This window comes from Oryzias melastigma, linkage group LG17 (genome assembly GCF_002922805.2).
Source record: "Oryzias melastigma strain HK-1 linkage group LG17, ASM292280v2, whole genome shotgun sequence".
In the NCBI taxonomy this organism is placed as follows: Eukaryota; Metazoa; Chordata; class Actinopteri; order Beloniformes; family Adrianichthyidae; genus Oryzias; species Oryzias melastigma.
The window spans coordinates 19,596,877-19,618,185 of NC_050528.1; the positions used below are offsets into that span (position 1 = coordinate 19,596,877).

General features: G+C 39.7%; 1 protein-coding gene across 5 annotated transcripts in view; it reads right to left on the bottom strand.

Annotated features, from left to right (window-relative positions):
• Positions 1–21,309, bottom strand: part of chd7 (chromodomain helicase DNA binding protein 7) — a 94,062-nt gene that overhangs the window by 53,296 nt on the left and 19,457 nt on the right. For all 5 annotated transcript variants that reach the window (XM_024273350.2, XM_024273346.2, XM_024273349.2 and 2 more), the window contains exons 2-4: positions 11,226–12,787; positions 9,930–10,264; positions 1,725–2,191 (exon numbers count right to left, since the gene is read on the bottom strand). In XM_024273350.2, the coding sequence (XP_024129118.1) occupies positions 1,725–2,191; positions 9,930–10,264; positions 11,226–12,681 (2,258 nt within the window). In that variant the 5' untranslated portion in view covers positions 12,682–12,787. The remainder of the gene's footprint in view (positions 1–1,724; positions 2,192–9,929; positions 10,265–11,225; positions 12,788–21,309) is intronic.

A 21,309-nucleotide genomic window follows, 5' to 3' on the forward strand; every position in this document is an offset into this window, starting at 1 on the left:
AAGGCCTGGTCTGTGGGGGAACTACAAACATTCCTTTCTATCCTATCGGTGTGTTACAGGGTGAGCTAGCGGCACGCTAGCGGTCTACACCAGACAACAGAACGCTCAGTGGAAGTGAGATTTACCTGAATGGAAGCGCTCACCAAAATTAACTGTACTGTACCAATCCTTACCATACAGTACTGCACTGCTCAATGGAAATTAGGTTTTAGAATATAATCTATGGCAACCGCGCTCTCCACTCAGTAGTGAGCATGTTAGAAGTCCACACCCCTTCAACTGAAAGTAGCCTCAATAGAATCAAATGCTTCGAGGCATCTGACTGGTCAGTTCATTGATAACTTGCGCTACAGTAAAAATATAATGAAAACAAGGTTAGCAAAGATGTATTAGAATAAGAATGGTTATTCTGACAAATTGAATGACTAAAAAAATAGAAGTTTATTTCTCAATTGAAGTCTGTGGGATTTTGGCTTTCTGGGACCAGCGGGTACTTCCCGTTTGGAACGTGAGGGAGGAGAGGTCATTCAGTCCAGTTCTCATATACAGTCAATGGTTCAAATCCCCTAATCCAAACTAAAACATTTTTTTGTATTTTAAATATGTTTTATTTCAGGGTAAAACAAAACAAAATAGGATAAACAAATGAAGTCTCATCTTGCATTTGGAAAGTCATGAAAATAAATCTAAATAAAGTGCAAGAAATTATATTAAACAGAATATAGATTTAGAATTTTAGATGCGTCGTTTTAGTCAGCAGCGTGAGAACAGCCCAGGAAATTTGAAGAACTGAGTCACAGTTTTTTCTCTGGGAGTTCTCTGCTTCAGCGGACACAATAATTATCAGCAGTCATAACTGCTGTGTGGCAGTTCACGGCTCAGAGGTTGTGACCCCTTTGGTTCTGTCTGGTTGGTCAAATGACTGACAGATCTGCTTAATGTTCAGGTTTGAATAAACCTGTGCTTGGTGACACACAATCAAGGATTTATTTACTGTAACTAGAGCTGCAGCAAACCATTATTTGATTTGTCTGATCCATCATTTATTTACGATTACAATAATTTTGAAGGCAGCTCTTTCAACCGACCAGATTAGTTTGCAGCAGATAAGATCCCTGCTTCATATTTTTATGTCAAATTTAATATTTTTTATTTTTACTGACCCATTTTAATTTAAAAAGGTTAATACATTACAGGTATTAAGAAATGTGTTGCCATTGTGAACTAATACATTTTCTTAAACTTCTAGAACAGTTCAAGTGCTTTTTTTTTTTTTACAGGAATCTAGTATTTACAGATTTTGGGACATCTTTAAACATCCATTTATATAAATCTTTTCTACACTTTTGATAATTGGCTAAAACGTACTAAGAGGGTGCAGATGTAGAACATACAATAATGGACCAATAATGCCCTATTTTAATTTAATTCTCTAGCTTTAGTCTATAGAAATCGAAGGGTCTTTGGCCAAAACACTGAACCTCACCTTGTTCCTGGTAGTTGTATGTTGGCGCCAGAGTTCATCAGCTGAGTGTATAAATGTGTGTGTGGATGAGTGAATGGGACTGTGACTGTAAAGCACTTTCGGCCTTCAAAGAAGGTAGTAAAATGTTACAAAATTTACCATTTGTATAGCGTGCTCATTCAGTCTAATGATATTACAACTCAAATGAACCAGTACATCATGTTCAGAGTTCTTCAGCATGCAGAAATGTGGTTCCTACCTGGTTTTCTTCGGAGTCTTTGCCTTGGGTGTGGTGCTCTTGGGTTTCTTCTCCTTGGGCTCCTTGGGTTCTTTGGGAGTCTTAGGTGTTTTGGGTGTTTTCGGGGTCTTGGGCTGTTTGGGTTCCTTGCCCTCAGCCTTCTCCTTTGGTTTCTTTTTCCGCTTTTTCTTCTCCTCCACTGGTGGTGAACTTCCTTCTACAGTTCCTGCGCCTGTTGCCTGTTCACCTGCATCACCTGCAGCTCCAGGAAATTCTGACTTTACATTTTCTTCTCCTTCTTTTACCGTTGTCATGCTTCCCTCTGGTTCTCCAGCTACTTTAGCTTTCTTCTTCTTTTTCTTTTTTGGCTTGGTCTCCTGATCACTAGGCTTCTCTGTGCAGATAGGCTGGCCCGAGGCTACTGTGCCAACCGGTGGCCTGTCAGGAACCATCATTGAGGCATCACCTGATAGGTCCGAGGGGGAATGCTGGAAATAAAACAAAAGAAAAACATAGAAAAAAAATTATTTATGAAGAAATTACAATGTAATGTAAAAGAATTTAATGAGAAAAAAATATATTATTTTCAAAGTGTCCCAAATTCTTTGAGATTATGATTAAACCAATTTTAGTGAAAATTAAAAAAAAAATCTGTAGTTTTCTAGGACATAGTTTCTTCAGAGCAGCAGAAGTTTGTTAGAAATTTGCCTCCAAGTTGTGGGTGTAACTAATGGTGCGGAGTAAGTCTGCCCTCATTTACCATCATTCCTTTGTTTAGACTCTCTACCACTAGCTTACACCCGCTCGCCACCCCAATCTTACATTAACGGTACAACAAAAATGGCAAGCAACATTGGAACTCTCCAGCCGTAGGGTTTAGAGCCAGATGCCAGCATGGAAAACAAAGACGTACATGGATCTATTTGTCTGCAAGTGGATGCATCAGAATAGAGCGGAGCAAGGAATGTGTGCCACGCCAATTGTAGTTTCTACACCACAAGCTTTTGCAACCACATTTTTTCATCTGCTCCTGATTAACAAAGATTTAAATAAATACTCTTAATTGCAATTTTAAACTCAAGTTTGTATAAGAAAAATGTCACAAGAACATGTTAAACAAAACAGAAAAAAGATTTCTATTGCAGTGGGTCTTTAAAGAATAGAGAGTAGACCTTCAAATTAGTTCAACGAGTTCTAACAAAAACTGAAGCGAACGTGTGCATTTTAGGGAAAAGCTTGGAATAAATGATTGACTTCACTAGACAAATGGCAATTATAAATGCGTCAAAACCGATTTAAAAAACGAAATGAGAAATTTAGGCAATATGCCTGAAATCAAATTACTAGTAAAGCAAAAATCTTGCTGACCAACTGAGAATTTCAGCTCAACAATTAAGTTCAAAAATGCATCCCGTTCGACATGTGCCTTTCAGAGTTCTGCCAAACAGGCCGACACATCCGTCAAGGTGGATGCATTTCTGCAAAGCTGAGGTTTAAATTTATCAGTGATGGCAGAGTTGAGGGGGAAAGGGGATACATCCATCCACGAGTGTGACCGCCAACTCCTCTGCATCCCAAACCTGGAGTTTGATTCTCCCCCTCCTCTTCCAGCAGACTAACCTTAATAAACAAACTGGCTGACACTTCATTTTTTCTACTTTTTTTTTTACTCTCCTGCAGACTAAATCATCTCCCCTCTTCTCCCTCCACCTCATCTTTGCTCCCAAGTAAGCTTCCTGTGACAAGAAGCTGGTTACCAGCTGTTGGGAGCCTCTCCAGCTGCCTCTCCTCCCTCTCCCTCTCTTCCATCCCTCCCTCCTTCTCTCCTGCTTTCTTTCTCTCCAGCTGCTCAGGGTCCCAGTAGCAGATGGGAAATCAGGCATCATGACACGAATAAATTATCTCCATACTTCAAAAAGGCACTGCGAGGAGGAGTGTGTGCGTCTCATACGCCAGCAAGAGACACTATGCCTTTGAGAGTGAGTTGGTGTGCATGTGTGACACGTGCGCATCTGCGCGTGTCAATGAGGCGCGCGTGTGCGCGAGCATTAGCAAGTTTACAGCAGCAGTCCCCTCCTGTACACACGCACTTATCATAGTTTGTTCACGTGGAGCAGGAAGGAGTTGGGGTGCCATCACTTAAAGTTCACTTCCATCAGAAGAATGCTAATGAAGACACACAAACACTGAAGTGCTGCAAGGTCACACATCACACAAACCTCTGCACACAGGCACACAAGACACCTGCTGACACACACGTAAACCGAGCCATTTAGACGCACAAATGGGGGAAGGGAGGGAAGGCGATGGAGACAGACACTCGCGGAAAGAGAGATGGTGAGGGATATGTGGTGCAGGAGATAAATCTGTCCTCCTGCCAAGCTTCTTGGATAATCAATCACACGAATGACAATGGAGACACACAGTGTGTACACAACCACACACACACAAACGCCTGAGTGCTGCGTCAGGTTTGGTGTCCGTGAATCTACCTTGTGTGTTCAGAATATGTTCAAATTTTGTTCAGCGGAAGATTTCATTGCCCTTTTTTGAATCAGGGTAAGGACACTTTCAAAAGAATTTTTCTATAAATGTTTCAGGTAAAAAAAAAGACTTTCTGATGCAGAAACATCAAAAGTCTCCAAGGAAAAGGCAGTGGGAAATCTTGAGATCATTTTCTCATTAATCACCGTCTTTTCGCCTGTCCATCCATTCATCCATGGATTCATCTAAACCCCCAACCAAACATCAGCACTCATCTACAGCACTGTCGAACATCTCTCAAAAATACACCTGGAGATAAGACAGTTTCATCATTTTCAACTACTGATAGACAAGCAATGTGCCAACCTATTTTCATTTTTTAAATTATAAATTGGACAATATAGAATAACTGTCCAGGATATGGATGTACTGGACGGAATGTATGTTTTCCATGTACTGGAAATATCTGTCCAGTACATAGATGCAATCAATCATCCGGGGAACACCTGATCTTGGAAGCCAAGTATGGCTGGGGCCTAGTTCTCAGATGGTAGGCCGCCTGAAACTACCAGGTGCTGTAAATTACTTTAATGTGTTTTCATATGTCAGTCCCAAGTCCGGATAAATGCAGAGCTGGGCGGCTAAAGGGAGTAGTCTAAAGGAAAAACAGACGATGATTCAATCATCTACCAGCAGATTCCTGATCTCCTGAGTTTGAGTTCTCTACTTTACACTCGTCAGGTTAAGTTAATAGATAATTGTGATTTGGCAGTGGTGGCATCACACGTGCTGTTTATGACAGCTTCAGGTTGGACTAAAAGATGGAACATGAAACTGTCAACATCATCTACAACATGGAGGTTCTGCTGTATCAGGACTGCAAAGACTACCTTCTCTGAACTTAGTCTCGGCTCTGACTGTACTTAAAGATAGATACAGGCTAACAGCACCTGTGACTACTTCAATAAAGGAAAAAAACAACACATACGCTGTGTAAAAATACATTAAATTTTCAACTTTACTTTGGTCTGAAAATCTGCCATATATTCAAACACTGTTTTTGTCCAAGTGTTTTATCCTCTGTGACTCCTCTTTAGCTCAGTTTGTGTGATTATCAGTAAAAACAGAGAATGATTAACTTGCTTTTATACAAACTAAAAAGATAATTTATATACCACCAGCAAAATGTGGCACTGCTGAGACAATGAAAAAGAAAACTATCTCATTCAAATTCCAGGCTAACTGACTAGTAAATACTTTTTAGGACATCTTGGAATGCTGGTCAAAATAATATTAAGATCCTTGTTTCCCTTGAAGGTATAGCTCAGCGCAAAATAAGTCACCATTTTACTTCAGACTTAAGAACACTTAGCATCAAACAAAAGAAAGAAGCCAAGTTCAGATTTTAATTAATTTAATAAAAAAAAGGTATTTTATGACAATTTAGCTTTTAACCATCCAGTGAGTCAGTTGAATCCCGTCTGTGTTTTTCCAAAAAGTCGGCATACAAATCAGAAGTAAATCGAGTCAATAACTCAGACTGTAACAGATCTTAACTTTACCCCTTGGCTGTGAGAAATCTCTTCTGTAAAATCTCTTCTGTTTGCTTTGAACTGAGAGAAAATATCAGCGCTGCAGGTTAGCTTGCTGGGGTGTATTAGAATTCTCAGGAAAAAAACTCAGAAAGGAAATTTTGAGTTTGTATCATTATGTTATAAATGAATAGAAAAAGGGAGAACCGGTTGTTACCTCAGAATATACTAAACTATTTCATTCAATACTAGACTTGTTGACAGATTTTCTAATAAGACAGTACTGTTATTTTTTAATGGAAATATCTGCAAAAAATAATGTACATTGTAACAGTGGCATCATTAGGACTGTATTTGCGGATGTTCATTAAAAAAAGGTGTATTTTTAATGTATTACCTATACTAATTTAAGTTTAAAGACATCTTATTTTAGGACTTAAGACTACTACATCTAAAGATATAGAGCCTCTGGCAAATATTTATCAGGCACTTTATGAACATTATTGTGCAAAGTGAAGCTCACTTGCAGTTGTTTGGTTGTTAGTCATACAAGGTGTTGGACAACTCAAATCTGAAGACATTCTCAAAATAATTCTTCCTATAAACACTTCAAAGATAAAATAATCAAATTAGTCATAATTATGGTTGGTTTAAAGGAATAGATTATAATAATGTATTTGACAACATCAGCAACGAATATATTCTTCTTTAAAATAACTTCCAAAGACATTGTTTTTGATGTAACAATACACAATTTCAATAACAAAAGTTCCCCTTTGTTCAGTTAATATCAGATGTTTTTTATAACTAAAAATGTATTTGACATTTATTTAAAATTGTGAACTTCAAATTGTCTTAATATGTTCATAGTCATACTTCGTCCTAGTCATTGATGACAGAACAAACAAGTGTAAAACCACTTAGTTTTAAACAGTAAAAGCTGTTGTGTAAAGGAAAACCTTAGCATTTAAATAGAAGTGCGTATTAATTTTTAAAACATTGTTTCGAGTCAATTATTATACATACATAAAGGTCACAGTGATAACTGGACATTTAAGCAGCATTTTTCCTAAGACATGAAGATATTACTAAACCTTTACTTAGCTTGGACAATTCAAAATCTGCTTATCTTTACAGATATGGGGAAAAAATTAATAAATGGAACCAGTTTTTGGTCAGAGAACTGAATATTTCTAGCTGCAGTGGCAGGACTAACCTCAGTTTTGACTGAACGGCAAAATAAAAAAGTAACCGCTAAACGTGTGATGCACATTTTCCATCTTTCAAAACCATCAGGAGAGACAACTAAGCACAGAGACGCATTTCCTTAAAGCCACAGAATATTAGGGAGCTAAATGGTATAGCAGCTCGCCGTCTGCACGATTGAGCGAGGGGGAGGGGCAAGACGAGAATGTTATATGTCAACCAGAATGCTGCACGCAACACTGTGTGTGTGTGTTCGTGAGTGTGTATGTGAGTGAGAGATGTAGAATAAAGGTCACAGGATAACACTCTGCCAGAGCTGTGACCTTGAGCTGCTGACGAAGGCACACATGCACGTGTGTGCGTGCGTGTATAATAACCATGCTTAGTGAACAGATGGAGCTTAGAGTACCAGACACACAGTCATCTTGACTGACTGACCAGCTCAGTGTGTGGCTCTTTCTAACAAGCGCATCAGAAGAGATCTCCTTTCCTGCACCACAGACAGGCACACGCTGCTCCTACACCTCTACCTGGGCTATCCTATTTCCCAAGGCAGATTCACTCTCCCACTCCAGACCGCACTATCAGAGCCTGTTTGTGAGTATGTGTGTGTATAATGACAGGGGCTGCCGGGCCTGCAGCTAAAGTCAGTGCGGCACATGCAGCGCACCCAGGCGAGAAGCAGGGCTCACCAGTCAACCTGGCATCTAGGTCAGGAGTGCTGGGTAAATTAAGTGTGACGGCTGAAATGTCAACCACGGAACACAACCACGCAGTCTTGGAGGTGGGGAGGGAGGGGGGTCTACGACGAGGAAGGGGGAGCAGTATGAACAGAAAAAAAAGAGAGAGAGATCACTCTGCGTTGGGGCGTGTGGTCACAGGGCGACTATTGTGTATGAATGGGTCAGTGGAGAAAGGAGGCTTTGAGCAACAAAAACTAATGGAAGGCGGAGGCACGTGACATAGGCAACAGCATTTGTGCACACGCTCACTCACGGACACACATGCACGGATGGTTGTCATTCAGAACTACCAACTTCATCCACCAGTCTTCTCCTCTACTAGAGATCTTCTCAGATTTATCAGTTTAAAGACCCACTCCAGTGAATGGTGTTTATTAAACGTTCTTGTTGATTTTTCCTCATTGTGGAGGACTTGTATAAAGAAAATAAAGGGTATATCTGCACTGGACACAATTGATATGTAAAACTTGAACCAGAGTTCGTTCCCCCGATAATCTGGACAAATTTTCAGTCTGAATACACCCAGTCCAAAACCAGGAATCGCTCTCTAACCCATCTTTTGTGGTGGGGTCTTGGTTCGTTTGCTGAGTTTCCCCAGTCTGAATAAGTTTTGTGCTTGGAGCGGAACAACTGGAACAAAGCGGCCACAGTAGCAAGCATTATGGGATGTAAACAGCAACTAGTGGAAATGTGGTTGGATGAATGCAGGCTCATTAACATAACTTTTACACTTTGGATTTCACACCGTTTTCCCAAAATCTATACATCATAAACACCTAGCATCCCTTCATAGCCGTCTCCGCCTGGCAGTCTCCACAGTACAAACGTAGTGTTTGTACCTGATACACACGTTGTAAATTGGTCAGCGAAATACAAAGTTTGCATAAGAGAACTATCCAGACAAGGATTGCAAAGCGCAGGATTTCCATTATTCTTTCTCTCGTTACTTTGCACCATCCTCATAAATCCTGGCCAATGACTGAAGAGATCTTCAGTGACATGGCTTCTTTACAAGCTTTGGTTTGAAACAGGAAGGTTCACTTGACGGCAGTCTGAATACAGAACGAAATGAAGTGAATTTTGTCTGGGCTTCCAGTCTGAATACACCCTAAGCAATTGCTGTGAATCAGGAGCAGACAAAAAATATAATTGGAAAAAGCTTGTGACATAGAAGCTACAGTTGACGGGCTACAAGCTCCCTGCTCCGCTTCTTTCCGATGCATCCACTTGCAGACAAATAGTTCCATGTACGTCTTCATTTTTCTTGTCTGAGCTGGCATGTGGCTCAAAACTAAATAGATGGATAGCTCTGATATTGCTCACTATTAATGTTGCACCGGTAAAGTTAGGTTGGGGTTGTGAGGGGCTGTAAACAGAAGGATGTGGTGAAGCGGGCTTACCAACAGTCCTGCCTACAACTCAAAGGTGAATTTCTAATACTGCAACTCTAAAGAACTACATCCTAGAAAACAACAGCTTTTTTTTCTATTTTGGCTAAAAACTGTATAATTATAGTAAAAAGACCCCTGGGAAGGCTTTTACGATAGATCATAAGATGATTGGAGTGGGACTTTAACCACTTCTTTGCCCTTAGTGATCACCCTTCCCCCAAACTCCTATGCACTTCCCAGTTTTTTCCTCTCTTTTACTGTCTCAGTCCTTTCCAAGCTGTCTATCTCTCTGCATATCCGAGTACACAACATTAACTTAGTGATGACATCCCTGAAATGGATAAGACAAACAGTTGGAGAGACAGACAAGCGGAAAGAGAGGAGACGGGGAGGAGGGACAGACAGGAAGGGAGGTTTCCTCTAAAGAGGAGGGGGAGAACAGGAGCAAGAGCGAGGGGAGATTATGCTGGTGGCGCCTCTGTGCATGTGTGTGTTGCACACACGTCTCAGGATATGCTGCGCACAGGAAGCAAACAGCTGCAAAAATCCATTTCCCCACTCACACGGAAATACAACCACACAAGGCTAGCAGCAGCGGCACACACAAAAGACAAAAAAAACAAGCATTACAAACACACATACACACACACCGATAAACCCCCAATGTGCAACACCCAATACACCGCTGTGCTCTTAAATGTCATGTGCACACACTTCCCTTAGACTCCAAACACACATTCCCCCACCCACATGAAAAACAAACATTAACATGAAATACACCCACACACAGAACAAATGCACACAGTCCAGATCTCTCCAACACTCACGGCGCTGCAGCCACATCAAAGCCTTTGTTTGATGGAGACTCACCTGTATGTGAGGCACTTTCTGTGGGGTAAGAGGGGGTGAGGAGAGCGGGTGGGAAGTGGAAGGCGGAGGTGCCCACGGGTGAGGGGCCTGGTTAGAGGGCGGAGGAGTGCTCTGCAGGTGGTGTGGGTGTGGTGGGAGATGCGTGTGCTGAGCTTGAGCGTTCTGGGCCGACGGCGCCAAGCCCTGGTTTGGGGCAGAGCCTCCATGTTGACCCATAGGCGGACCCTGGAAACCCATGGGGGCAGATTGCAAAGGCTGCCCACTTCGGGAGGCTTGCTGCTGGGCATGGAGCAGACGCTGCTCCCCTCCTTGGGTGACCGGAGCTTCATGAGGCCCTAAGAGAAAAAAGATTAAAAGAGATTTATTGATTATCCGTCATTTTAACTTAGTTTTTAAGCTTAATCCTGTAACAAAATTAGGAAATGGTACAAAAACATTCCCCAATATTTAAAAAAACAAAATTTCAACCTTTACTGCTTTAAAAACACATGTTTTTTTTAAGTATAATATAAGCTTTTTCTTAATTTTTTGCAAGATGAAACAAAGTTTCTGCCCTTCACATTAAAATCAATGCTGTGAGGATAAAGGACTTTCTCAAAATATGTGTACCATCTCCTAAATATACTCTTTACTCTCTTCCTTATTTTTTTCCATCTTAACAGAAAAAGCGTAAAAACAAATTCACACCAGAAGCAAGATGGTGTCATGTTCTCTACCATCTGTCTACTCTAAAGTAGTTGCACTAGATTTTTGGCCTTAAGATGCTCAGTCAAATTTTTGTAGAGGAAAGTTTTCTCTCAATCTTTGTTTACTGACACGGATGACTATGGCTATGTCAAAGTTCCCTCACTGCTCCCTAACCCCTAAAAGACGATATAGTGTAGGACTATCTAGTACCCTGGAATTTGACGCAATTCTGGCATATGCACACTACTTTATCTGCTTTTTTTAAGCCAAATATAATGTCACCATTTGCTGAAGTAAAAACATAATAAATATAAACATTTAATAAAACTATTCATGAATCCAGTGTTCCGATTATAAAAATGGGAATGATTTATGGGGGAAAAACATTTAAATAATTTTTTTCAATTAACAAATTGTTGATGCACTGTGGTCTATTATCTAGTGAGCATCGAAAGACAGAAGTTTTTTGTAGTTGACTCCTGGAAAATTTCCAAGAAACGGGATTTTGGATTTGTAGAAATGGACACATCAAACACATATAGTGCAATAAATAGTAAGGGAACTTAAAGCTAAGGCAGCTCTGGAGAAGGATGACTGTCCGATCCTTACCCTGCTGCTGCTGAAGCTGAGGCCTATTTGGTCCCATTTGAGGCCCACACTGCGGTCCGATGCCAGGGTACATTTGCCCTGCATTGGGGGGCATGCTGTGAGGCTGCTGGTGTTGTGGGTGTGGGGTGGAGAGAGGGGTCTGGGGAGGTCTTTGTGCATGGGCCATAGCACTGGGTGGGGACTGCAGGGTGGTATACGCCGCAACCTCTGGAGGCCCAGGTAGACCTGCGCTTGGAGGCCTGCCCTGTTGAGGAGGGGGGGTTGGGGTTCCTAAAACCCGCATGGGAGACAAAGATGATGGGGAGGGGTAAGATCCCTGAGCTGGGGGAACAAGGTGGGGTTGCGGTTGGTTTTGGGGTTGGTTGAGATTGTGGGGGTGGTTTAGGGGATGCATAGGCTGGCCCTGCTGCCCTCCTTGTTGCTGCAATGGGACAGAATGGGTTTGATGAGTTTGGGGTTGGTGTGGTGCTCCTTGGGGGTATCGTTGTCCCTGTTGGCCGGGTGCTGAGCCCGTTCCCTGGTTGAACCTCTGACCAAGCTGCCCTGGTCCCATAGACTGGCTGGTGTTGGGACTGACGTTAGCATTTGCACCCGGGCCTATTCCAGGACCCATGGCACCATACTGAGTCTGGTATCCAGAGTACTGAGTACCACCAAACGGTGCCATCCCTTGCTGGTGGGGGTGTGTAGACTGTCTGGAGGGGGAGTGTGGGTACCGGGGTGTGTGGCCCATACTGGGATAGCCCGGGGACTGTGACTGAGGCTGGGGGTGTCTCATTTGGGCCCCTCCCATTGCAACATGTCCTAAGTAGTGAGAAGGATCCTGAGCAGGAGGAGGGGCCATGTTTTGTGGGGGGTAGTGTTGATTCATGCGAGCTGTACTGGATGTGGGTGGACCTTGCATTCCACCATAACTGCCTTGAGACATCTGGTAGCCTCCCATCTGGTTTGGACCGCCCCCTGGTGCTGCTGATGCTTGCTGATACACTGCTCTGCTCTGCTGTTGCTGCCCCCAAACTCCTCCCCCACTTCCTCCTCCAGCATCACTTTGATACCCATGATGAGGGTTGCTGGAGTTAGCAGGGTTATTATGGTAGTGGGAGGCCATACCGTTCATGCCCGTGCTGACATTTGCCGGACCTTGACTCGGACCGTTCTGGGCCATCATCCGTCCTCCGGGGGCAGCTGACTGATCATAGCTCGTGTAGGGACTGTGCTCGTACATTTGTCCCAACTTCGGCTGCCCTGGGCCAGGGCCTGCACCATGAATCATTCCCTGGTGGTAACTCCTGTTTCCCTGGTGCTCGTGGTTCAGAGAGGGATTAGTCTGCTGGGCCAGAGGATTGGCTTGGCCAGGGGCTTGTTGCTGAGGAAAGCATTCTCCTAAACCATCTAATCCATCCGAGAACAGCCCCGCATCGTCCCCAAATAAACTCAACATCCCTGGGTCCGCCATGGCTGGGTGGTGGGCCCACAGATGGAGAGAGGTGTGCTGTGCAGTGAAGAGCTAATCAGATAGCTGTAATTTGAAGCTTTCTACTCCATGATCTTCTTTATGGTTGCTGCAGAGGGAAAAAGACAACGGGGAAAAGATAATTAAAAAAAAAGCTTGTTAGACCCGATACAACAAGTGACTAAAGGCAAGTAATGCATTGATAGTTCATTTTCGATGAAGGGCATAAAAAACATTTCAAAGACATGAATCAATTGTACTGCTAAAATCCCTGACATTTTTAATTTATTAAAATAATACTTAGAATAATAAAATGGTACACCTTTAAAGTGGTCTTTAAAGCAAACTGAAAGAAAATAAAAGTGGAATCCCCTTCTCCTTTGCATATCTATAGGAAATATCTGTACAACCCCAGACATGCAAATAATTTTGAAGTTCAGAGTGCTATTGGTTAAAACACCACAGAAACCATTTCATAACAATGAAAACAATAACGTTCAGTCTCCTGTTTGAAGCAAATGTCTTAGCTAAAATGAAAGCAAAAACTCAGGTAGAAAGTGAAGTATTATAAAAACTTCAAAAACATATGGCCTGCAATTCAGACTCAAAAGGAAACACAGAAGAAAAAAACATTGAGATTAGATCCTAAATGGAACAACTTTAGGATTTAAGTAGAGAAATAAATAAAAAATGAATATGACAGCATTTTTTTAAATCAGTAACAGACAAAAAGCTGACTGAGGTGTAGTTAGATTGAAATACATTAAAAAACATACAAAGGGGGAAGACGAACATTACAATTTCACTCCAACTATATATGTTTTCTATTATAAAGTCATTCCCAGTAGTCTTTTAATCATGATTATTGCATTTTTAGCCAAAATCAAAAAGACTGTTGTATTTAAAGACAGTTTTTGTAGAGAAGAAAGAGTTTATTAGAAATTCACCTCTAAATTGTGGGAGGGACTGTTTGCATGGAAGTTAGGCTACGTTAATTTCCCATCAATATTTTGTTTACACTCTCCTGCTAGCCTATGACACCTCACAAGCCCAAGCTAATATAAAAAAAACAGCAAGCAATATCAGAGCAATCCAGCCGCGCAGTTTAGAGCCAGATGAGGCTCAATTGAGGACGTTAATGGATCTATTTGTCTGCAAGTGGATGAATCAGAATTGTAGCAGAGAAAGCAGACTTTGGCCAGCCTATGGAAGTTGCTGCATCACAAACCAGAGCGCTTTCAAACCGCAGGTTTTCCTCTGCCCTGATCTAACACACTTTGAAAAAGAAAACCTCAGAAACACAGTTTTAATCTTGAATTAATCTGAATATGACCTTCATGATGAGAACAATGCTACAAGAACATGTTCAAAACACAATTTTCATAGGAGTGGGTCTTTAACCACACAGTCACTGCTCAGGTGACTATTCAAATGTCAAACTGTTGCAATCTCATCATTACATAACACATTTGCAGTAATGACAAAGTTATTTTAAAGTATGATAATCCACACTGAAGTGCTGTAAAATTGATTAAAAACTAAAATATTTTTCACTAATGTTGTTTTGAATGAATAAATATAAAGAATGAGTTACTGTTGTAACTTTTTGAGTAGTTGCAGAAAGTTCCTTGCTTTAAACTCGCACAGAAAAACATGCGCCATTGAGGGAAAAACAAAACAAAAAGTCTACATTCACACTCAGACACACATCTCACATTAGCAACCCCCCCCTCTACCTCCATCCCTCCCAAACCCTGCCCCCAGCTCCATTTTATAACCAAACAAAAGGACTTCTTTATTTTCCAGCACACACTCGGAGTCACCGAGTGTGTGTTAGAACAAAGGGCCAAGCAGATGCAACTCCAAACAGCAGCAGCTGCCATTTGCAAGAAATCAGCCAGTCAACAGGGCAAAGAGTCTTCACCAGTCAGTCAGTAGTCAGCCAGCTGAATGGCTTGCAGACTCAGTAACTAACTACTTAGTCATTCCAGGCAGATGTTTGAGACAAGGGAGCTAACCACCTGCTGCTTTTCAAGCGTGTTACCCACTGAATCTTTGTTCTCCAAGGGAATTTAAAGGAAAACAGAAATGCACATCGGAGGCGTTCTTTATTTAAACTAAAAAAACTAGAAAAGTTCGAAGAATCCAAATAGACTGTCATTTGAGTGGCCTCACTCTGCATGAACAGGAGGATGGAAGGCATGAATGAATGCGTAGTAGCACATGGAGGAGGTGGGGGAGGTTTACTCGTTACTTCTATGGGCCGCAAAAAAGCTACACCCAAGCCAAAATGTACATGCCAGAGTACACTCCCCTCCTACCCCCGGGCGTCTCGTTTGTTTCCCCCAGCACACTCCAACTGTACAACCCCCCCCACTGGGTTTACCTAACCACGCTTCTGTTCATTAGACACCATGAAAGGCAATGAGGGCAAAAAGTACTTAACTTAGTAGGCAAAATTTTTCAAATAAATATTTGATGGTACTAAACTTAAAAATGCTCCACACAATAAAAGATGCGTCGACAACAAGGAAACGGCTCGGTTAAAGTGTACTGTAAATGTCTCACTGTGTGAAGGGCAAGAGGTGAGTTGTTGAATTAAGTTTTAAAAAGAGTAATTTTCCAGAAACAAACATCAAAAACTAAAGCCTCCTGCAGCATATTCAGCTAAAATGGATAACATTCATACAGCATCACTCATTCTTTCACTACACTAGTGACATCAGATTCATGAAATAACAAAAATTCTCACTGTTCCCTTTAACAATCTATGACAGACACAACTGCGAGCTGTGTTTCCATGACTATGAAATTGCACAGATTGGATTTGCAATAATAAATTTGCCTAATGGAAACACGTACATTTTGAAAAATAAAATTATCAAAAAAAAGTTTTTGTGCTTGGAGGTGGTTTTGAGGTGTATTGAAATTATATAGTTCGCAAAAATGCAAAGGAAACACTTTTTTCAAATTAAATGAGTCACATGACCAACAACCAGATATCCTGGTTACAAGACGTCCCACAGCCTCACAGAGCCCATCAAAAGTTAAGTGTGTCAAGCAGAATTACTGGTTCCACAGCTCCTCTGCAAAATCACCAATCGTGATTTCCCAAAATTACTTCATCTGGTGCCACTCTCGTGAAGCTTGCCGCTCCATGGTCTGAATAAGACGCCGACGTCTCCTTTGATAGATGATGATGAGCTCTAGTGATCTGACAGAATTTTGAATGTATCTGCTGTAAATCAAAGCTTTGTAGCTGTCGCCATGTTTTAAATGAATTCACGTGAGTTGGTTTGTGTTTATTCACGTAATTATGATTTGATGGAAACAGTTTTAATGCAAAACTGTATTTTTTTTCACATTTCTAGAATTTTTATCAAAGTTTTGCGCATGTGAATAATGGAAAAGCAGACAAAACACATTTAACATTTAAATTAAAACTCATGGCTGGCTCATTCTTTATTTTTTATCGATAACAGGGAATGCCAACCAATTAAAGACAATTATCTCCTGTTTGATCTGCATTAATAGCAGAGATCTGTCATTTTATATACCAGGAATGGAAATTTACCGTATGTGCTCAGCGATATGTTAAAAAGTAACATAAATTCCTAATTTCAAACGTCATCTTGTGAGGTATTTTCCTTAAATGGAACCAAGTCAATCACTATGCTACCAAGAAACACAAACAGACCTGTCTAAAACAAACATTTCATTAATGTGGAAATTCTTTACAGTAAGTGAAGAAGGTGTGGCTTTTTTACCACTTGTAAAACAAAATAAGGCTAAAGTAGCAATAAAAAGCAAGTCTAAAAACCTTTGGAAGAACCAATGAACTTTTGAAATAAAAGCTGAGTATGCTAATATAAAGAAGCAAAAATGAACAAATTAAAAAAAAAACAAATCCCCAAGTTGGTAAAAAAAAACTCCCAAGAATACATATAAACCATTACATTTTTCAGACCGATCTACATATCTTTTTTATTTTCCCCGAAGAGCAGCAGCAGAGACTACCCTAAACCCCTCCCACATTTTCAGAACACTTGCAGAATAGGCCCATGTGTCAGGTTCCAGGCCCAGAAGGCAAATACTCTGCTTGATTTTCACCTAAATCACTCTAGCACCTTCTGACTGGAACACATCTGCTGTAATTATTTATTGGGAATATCTGAAAACCAGCAGAACAGTGGCCTATAAGAACAAGTAGTTGGTAAGTGTCATAAAAGCTGAACAGAAGACCAGTAGCATCTCCAAGCTGCAGTCAGAACAGGAGAAGTTTGCCTCTCCATCTCCAGATGACACTTGTCTTCAGTCCAGACAGTAAATGACATGAACTGCAATGTCCCCCATGGCTGATCCCAATTCAAGCAGAATGTCAGTGTCAAAATGCAGTCAGATTTTAAGAGAATAGGTGGACTTGTCAGGCCCGTCTGTCAGAGAACCAACACTGAGAAGTGGAGCCAGCAAGTAGACATAAACCATTGATCAAAGAGGAATAAAAAAATCTAACTGATCTAAAAGATGACACAAAACTTCATTTGCAGTTCTAAAGTTTCTCTCCCTTTGAAAAACAATTATTTTACAAGTTTTTATTTGAGAAGTCAACACTATGACCATGCATTATAAAAAATATAATTATATAAAATATTAATATTCATCTATATTAATATAAAATATATTCTTATAATTATACATTAGAGTACTTAAAAACCTGTACCAATTGTGTTTCAAATCAAAAATGTTATCAGATTTTAAACTACATCAGTTAAAGTCAAGAAAATGCTTAATGTTTCTCTAGTTACAACGTATTTAAAAGTGCTTAAAGTTTGCAATTTTTGAGGAGTTTTTTCCGTCAAACTGCTGTGCACTCTTTTCATTACAACTAGCTTACCGATCAGTATGGGGGCTATGGTTCAAATCCCAGATGTTACCTAAGTGAGGATTGCTCAGAATTATGTATTTTTTATTTTTGCTGGTAATTCAGCTTCTTTTTACAGTCCAAAAAGATGACTTTATGCACAAGTTTGCCTGTTTTTCTCTACTTAAGATACAATGATACTGCTTAAAAAGCAGAAGAAAGGGAAATAATGTTCACTGAAATAAACATTTAAAAAGTACATATTTAGAAAAAAAACATTTTTATTTCCCATATGATACCTTTCAGACCAAAAATACCTTTTCAGCCATATCAAAAGCTAAAAGCTTATGCGATGTCTATTATAGAAACAGTGCAAAGTAATACAGTAATTCTGGCAGCTTTCATGAATTCTGTAACAGCTTTCTTTTAAGTGTATATAAGTGTGAACAACAGCATTATATAACAGAAACAACAAATGTGTTCATATACATTTGTTGGCATTTGCTGATAAATTCAATTTAAAAAGAGTCTAATGGACAATGCTATAAAATTTCCCAGATATGGAATTTCTCTCTTTTTTTTTTGTTTTCCACATAAACTAATGTATCATCTTTGCAACATCTACACATACTACAGCTATAGCAAATACTTAATACTCTGTGGCTTCTTAAATGTTTATGATGACTCAAGTTTTTGAAACTTTCCTCTAGTTTCTGCAGCAACATACTGGATAAATATGTAGCAAAAGGGTTTTTTTTAATAGTTGAGTATTTGATTATTACATTAATTAACCAAACATTTAGAAAAGAAAGAATGACCTAGGATTAAAAAAAATATCAATGGAAAATATCTTCAAGATTGTACAAGAAATCTGAAATGGAAGAGAAGAATATCTGTAATCCTCGTTAAATCTTTAAATTGCCATCTGACATTTAAAAACCAAACTATCTGGAAAGACAACTGACGTGTTCATTTCCACAACACTCTCCAAAAGTAAATATGTTAACAGGCCCATTTGAAAGTGAACCTTTGAATAGTTTCTAAGGGACAATGGCGATGCTTTGTTTAAAAAAACAACAAGCATTTTCCACCATGATGCACTAAAGAAGCTGCCAACTTAAAGACTTTTTACATTAGTTATGATCACCAACAGTAATAGGAGCCCTGGATCTGAATGAATTTTACCACCACACTGCTTCCCGTCAGGTTCTGGCACACTGCAGTATTTCCACGCTGAATAGACGCACCTGGCTTGAATTTAAGGCAGTGCTTTGGAACAAAGTTGCAAAGGGACACTGTAAACTCTGCCAAATGAGAGCTGTTTTGGTCCAATTGAAATGTGTTTGTTTTACTGAATTAGAAGGAGAACATTTTATCACTTTGGCCATTAACAAAAAATAAAATATTTGATTAAAGTTGTTTTGATGATGTCAAGTAGAGATAGAAAATAAATCAAAGAAAAACCCCGGAGGTAGCTGCATAAAGAAAGAATATTCATAATATTATAAATATATATATATATTACTGCAGTGGTACCTAAACATACATAATAGCCTTGTGTTGATTTCACAGTTGTGATACTTGACCGTCTTTTTTTTATTGCTCCTAACAAAGAAACAAATTAGAACCAATGTGCATAGTCTCTGCTATATAAAAACAGAAAATGGCAAAAATTCAATCAAATTAAAACAAATATTCCTCAAATTTTGCTCATCCAATAATCGGTGGCTCTTTTTAAAACAGAAAATCGACATTCACCAGTGGCAAATTGTTTTATTCGTTTGAGCAATATATTATGGAAAGGTTTGGACTAACAAACTTCTTTGATAAAAGAACGATGTCCAGGTGCAGATGATGATATCAAACATCTTTCTAACAAAACAGTTAAAAACTTTAATAACAGAACATAAAAGGCAAAGATTTAAATTAAATGCTTAAAATTATATTTAAAATCTAGACAAAACATCGTCTATTGTGGTTTTTGAAACAGAACTAAGCATGAGAATTGCTTCCCTACTCCTCTGACTCCTCCCTATTTCTCCAGTATTAAAGGCAATTTGACGCTGTAGTGGTGTCCAAGAGTGTTTAATATACTTGGCTGAAATGCTCCCATCACCTATTTTAACATTTCTTGTAAAGAGCATTTTTAAATTGTAACTTTTCCCCCTCAAAATCAACTTGAAAGTAACCCTAAATAACTGACCGCACTAGCCAGGATTTCAAGTTACTTTGACAGCAAAACACAATGCAATAAATTAAAAGAATCCAGTCTCAGAAAGGTGTACTTTCTTTCATTCCAAATAACCGCAGTAAAAGATTGAATAACACTACATGAAATGATGGTTTGGGTTCAACTGCTAGAATACAGAATGCACAACAACACTTCACATGCTTTTCGATCACTGCGGGAGAGGAAAAAGTTTCATCACGTGCTCCTGTGTGGCAGGTGAGAGTATTAAGAATGCAATTTCACATCCTCTGCTGCAAGCTACAATGAAGGCAAGAGATTTCCTGTCAGCTGTGTCAAAAACACCCCACATTAGACATAAATTACACAATATAAAATAAATGAAACCTGGTTTGCTTTTAAGAGGTTGCCGTGTGTGCACAGCTGCCTGGAGTATTTCTTCACACCAGAGCTCCAGTTAAAAGGAGGCAGGCAAAGATAATCTACCGAGTCTCTTTCTTCTGATAGCATCCCACAAAATAACATTAATCTGCAGCTTGGACAGCTGCACTTCCTCTCCTCGCTCTTGTCTATGTCATTCTCCTTACAGTTATCCATCAACTCAGTAGTGATACCTCCCTCCACCACTGAAAAGTTGAGCTCTCGACTCTCTTTAGCTTTATTTTCTTTACCACTTCCTCTGGCTTTGTCGCTTCAACTTCAGCTCATTTGTGTTTTTGTCAGTAAACACATCTATGTGTGCAAACACGTGCACTCTAGATGTTACCAAAGGAGTTTACTGTAGGCATTTATATGAGATTTTTTTTACTGCTACTGCTCAGGTCAAGACATTTAAAACCCATTAAAATCTAACAAGATTCAGAAGTAAACATTTTTAGGGGAAGGATTATTGTTTTTTTTGTTTTTTTTTTGCCAGTGGGACTACTTTTAGAACCAATACTTGTATGAGATACAGAAGATACAAGTATGAATGTCAAGCATCTCCATAGATCAAAATCATTAACTGGCTTGCATGCAAAAATGTAGACAACAGGATTTTGAGTGAGCCGTTAGTATTTAGAGCTCTAAGCAAACATCAGTTTGGGGCTTCATACTGACTAGGCCTGCACAATACATCACAACTTTATTACAATATCAGCATGTCCAGTATTTGTATAGAAAAAAGCGACTTAAATTGCAATAAATGGTTACCTTAAATGCTTACACAAACAATCTTATGGCAGCTTGACATATTTAAATAGAGTCCTATTCACATTTGACCAATCGGATGGACCTATTAATGTTCAATACTCGCCTCCTATGTAGACGTAGCTCATCTGTAGTATAATTTAAGTTCCGTTGTATTTATTTAAATAAAATCTGATGCAGTGAAATGGAAACGGTGTATTAGTTGTTTTGCTGCACATATTGCAAGTCAGACCACTAATATTGCACGTTTTTCTAATATCGTGCAACCCTAATAGAGACCATCCAATAGACCTGGAGAAAGAATCTACAGGAAAACGAGAGCAAAGCTTTGGGTTAAGTCTTATGCTGCATTCACATCAAACACAATTCATGCATCCAGTTTCAATATTAAAGT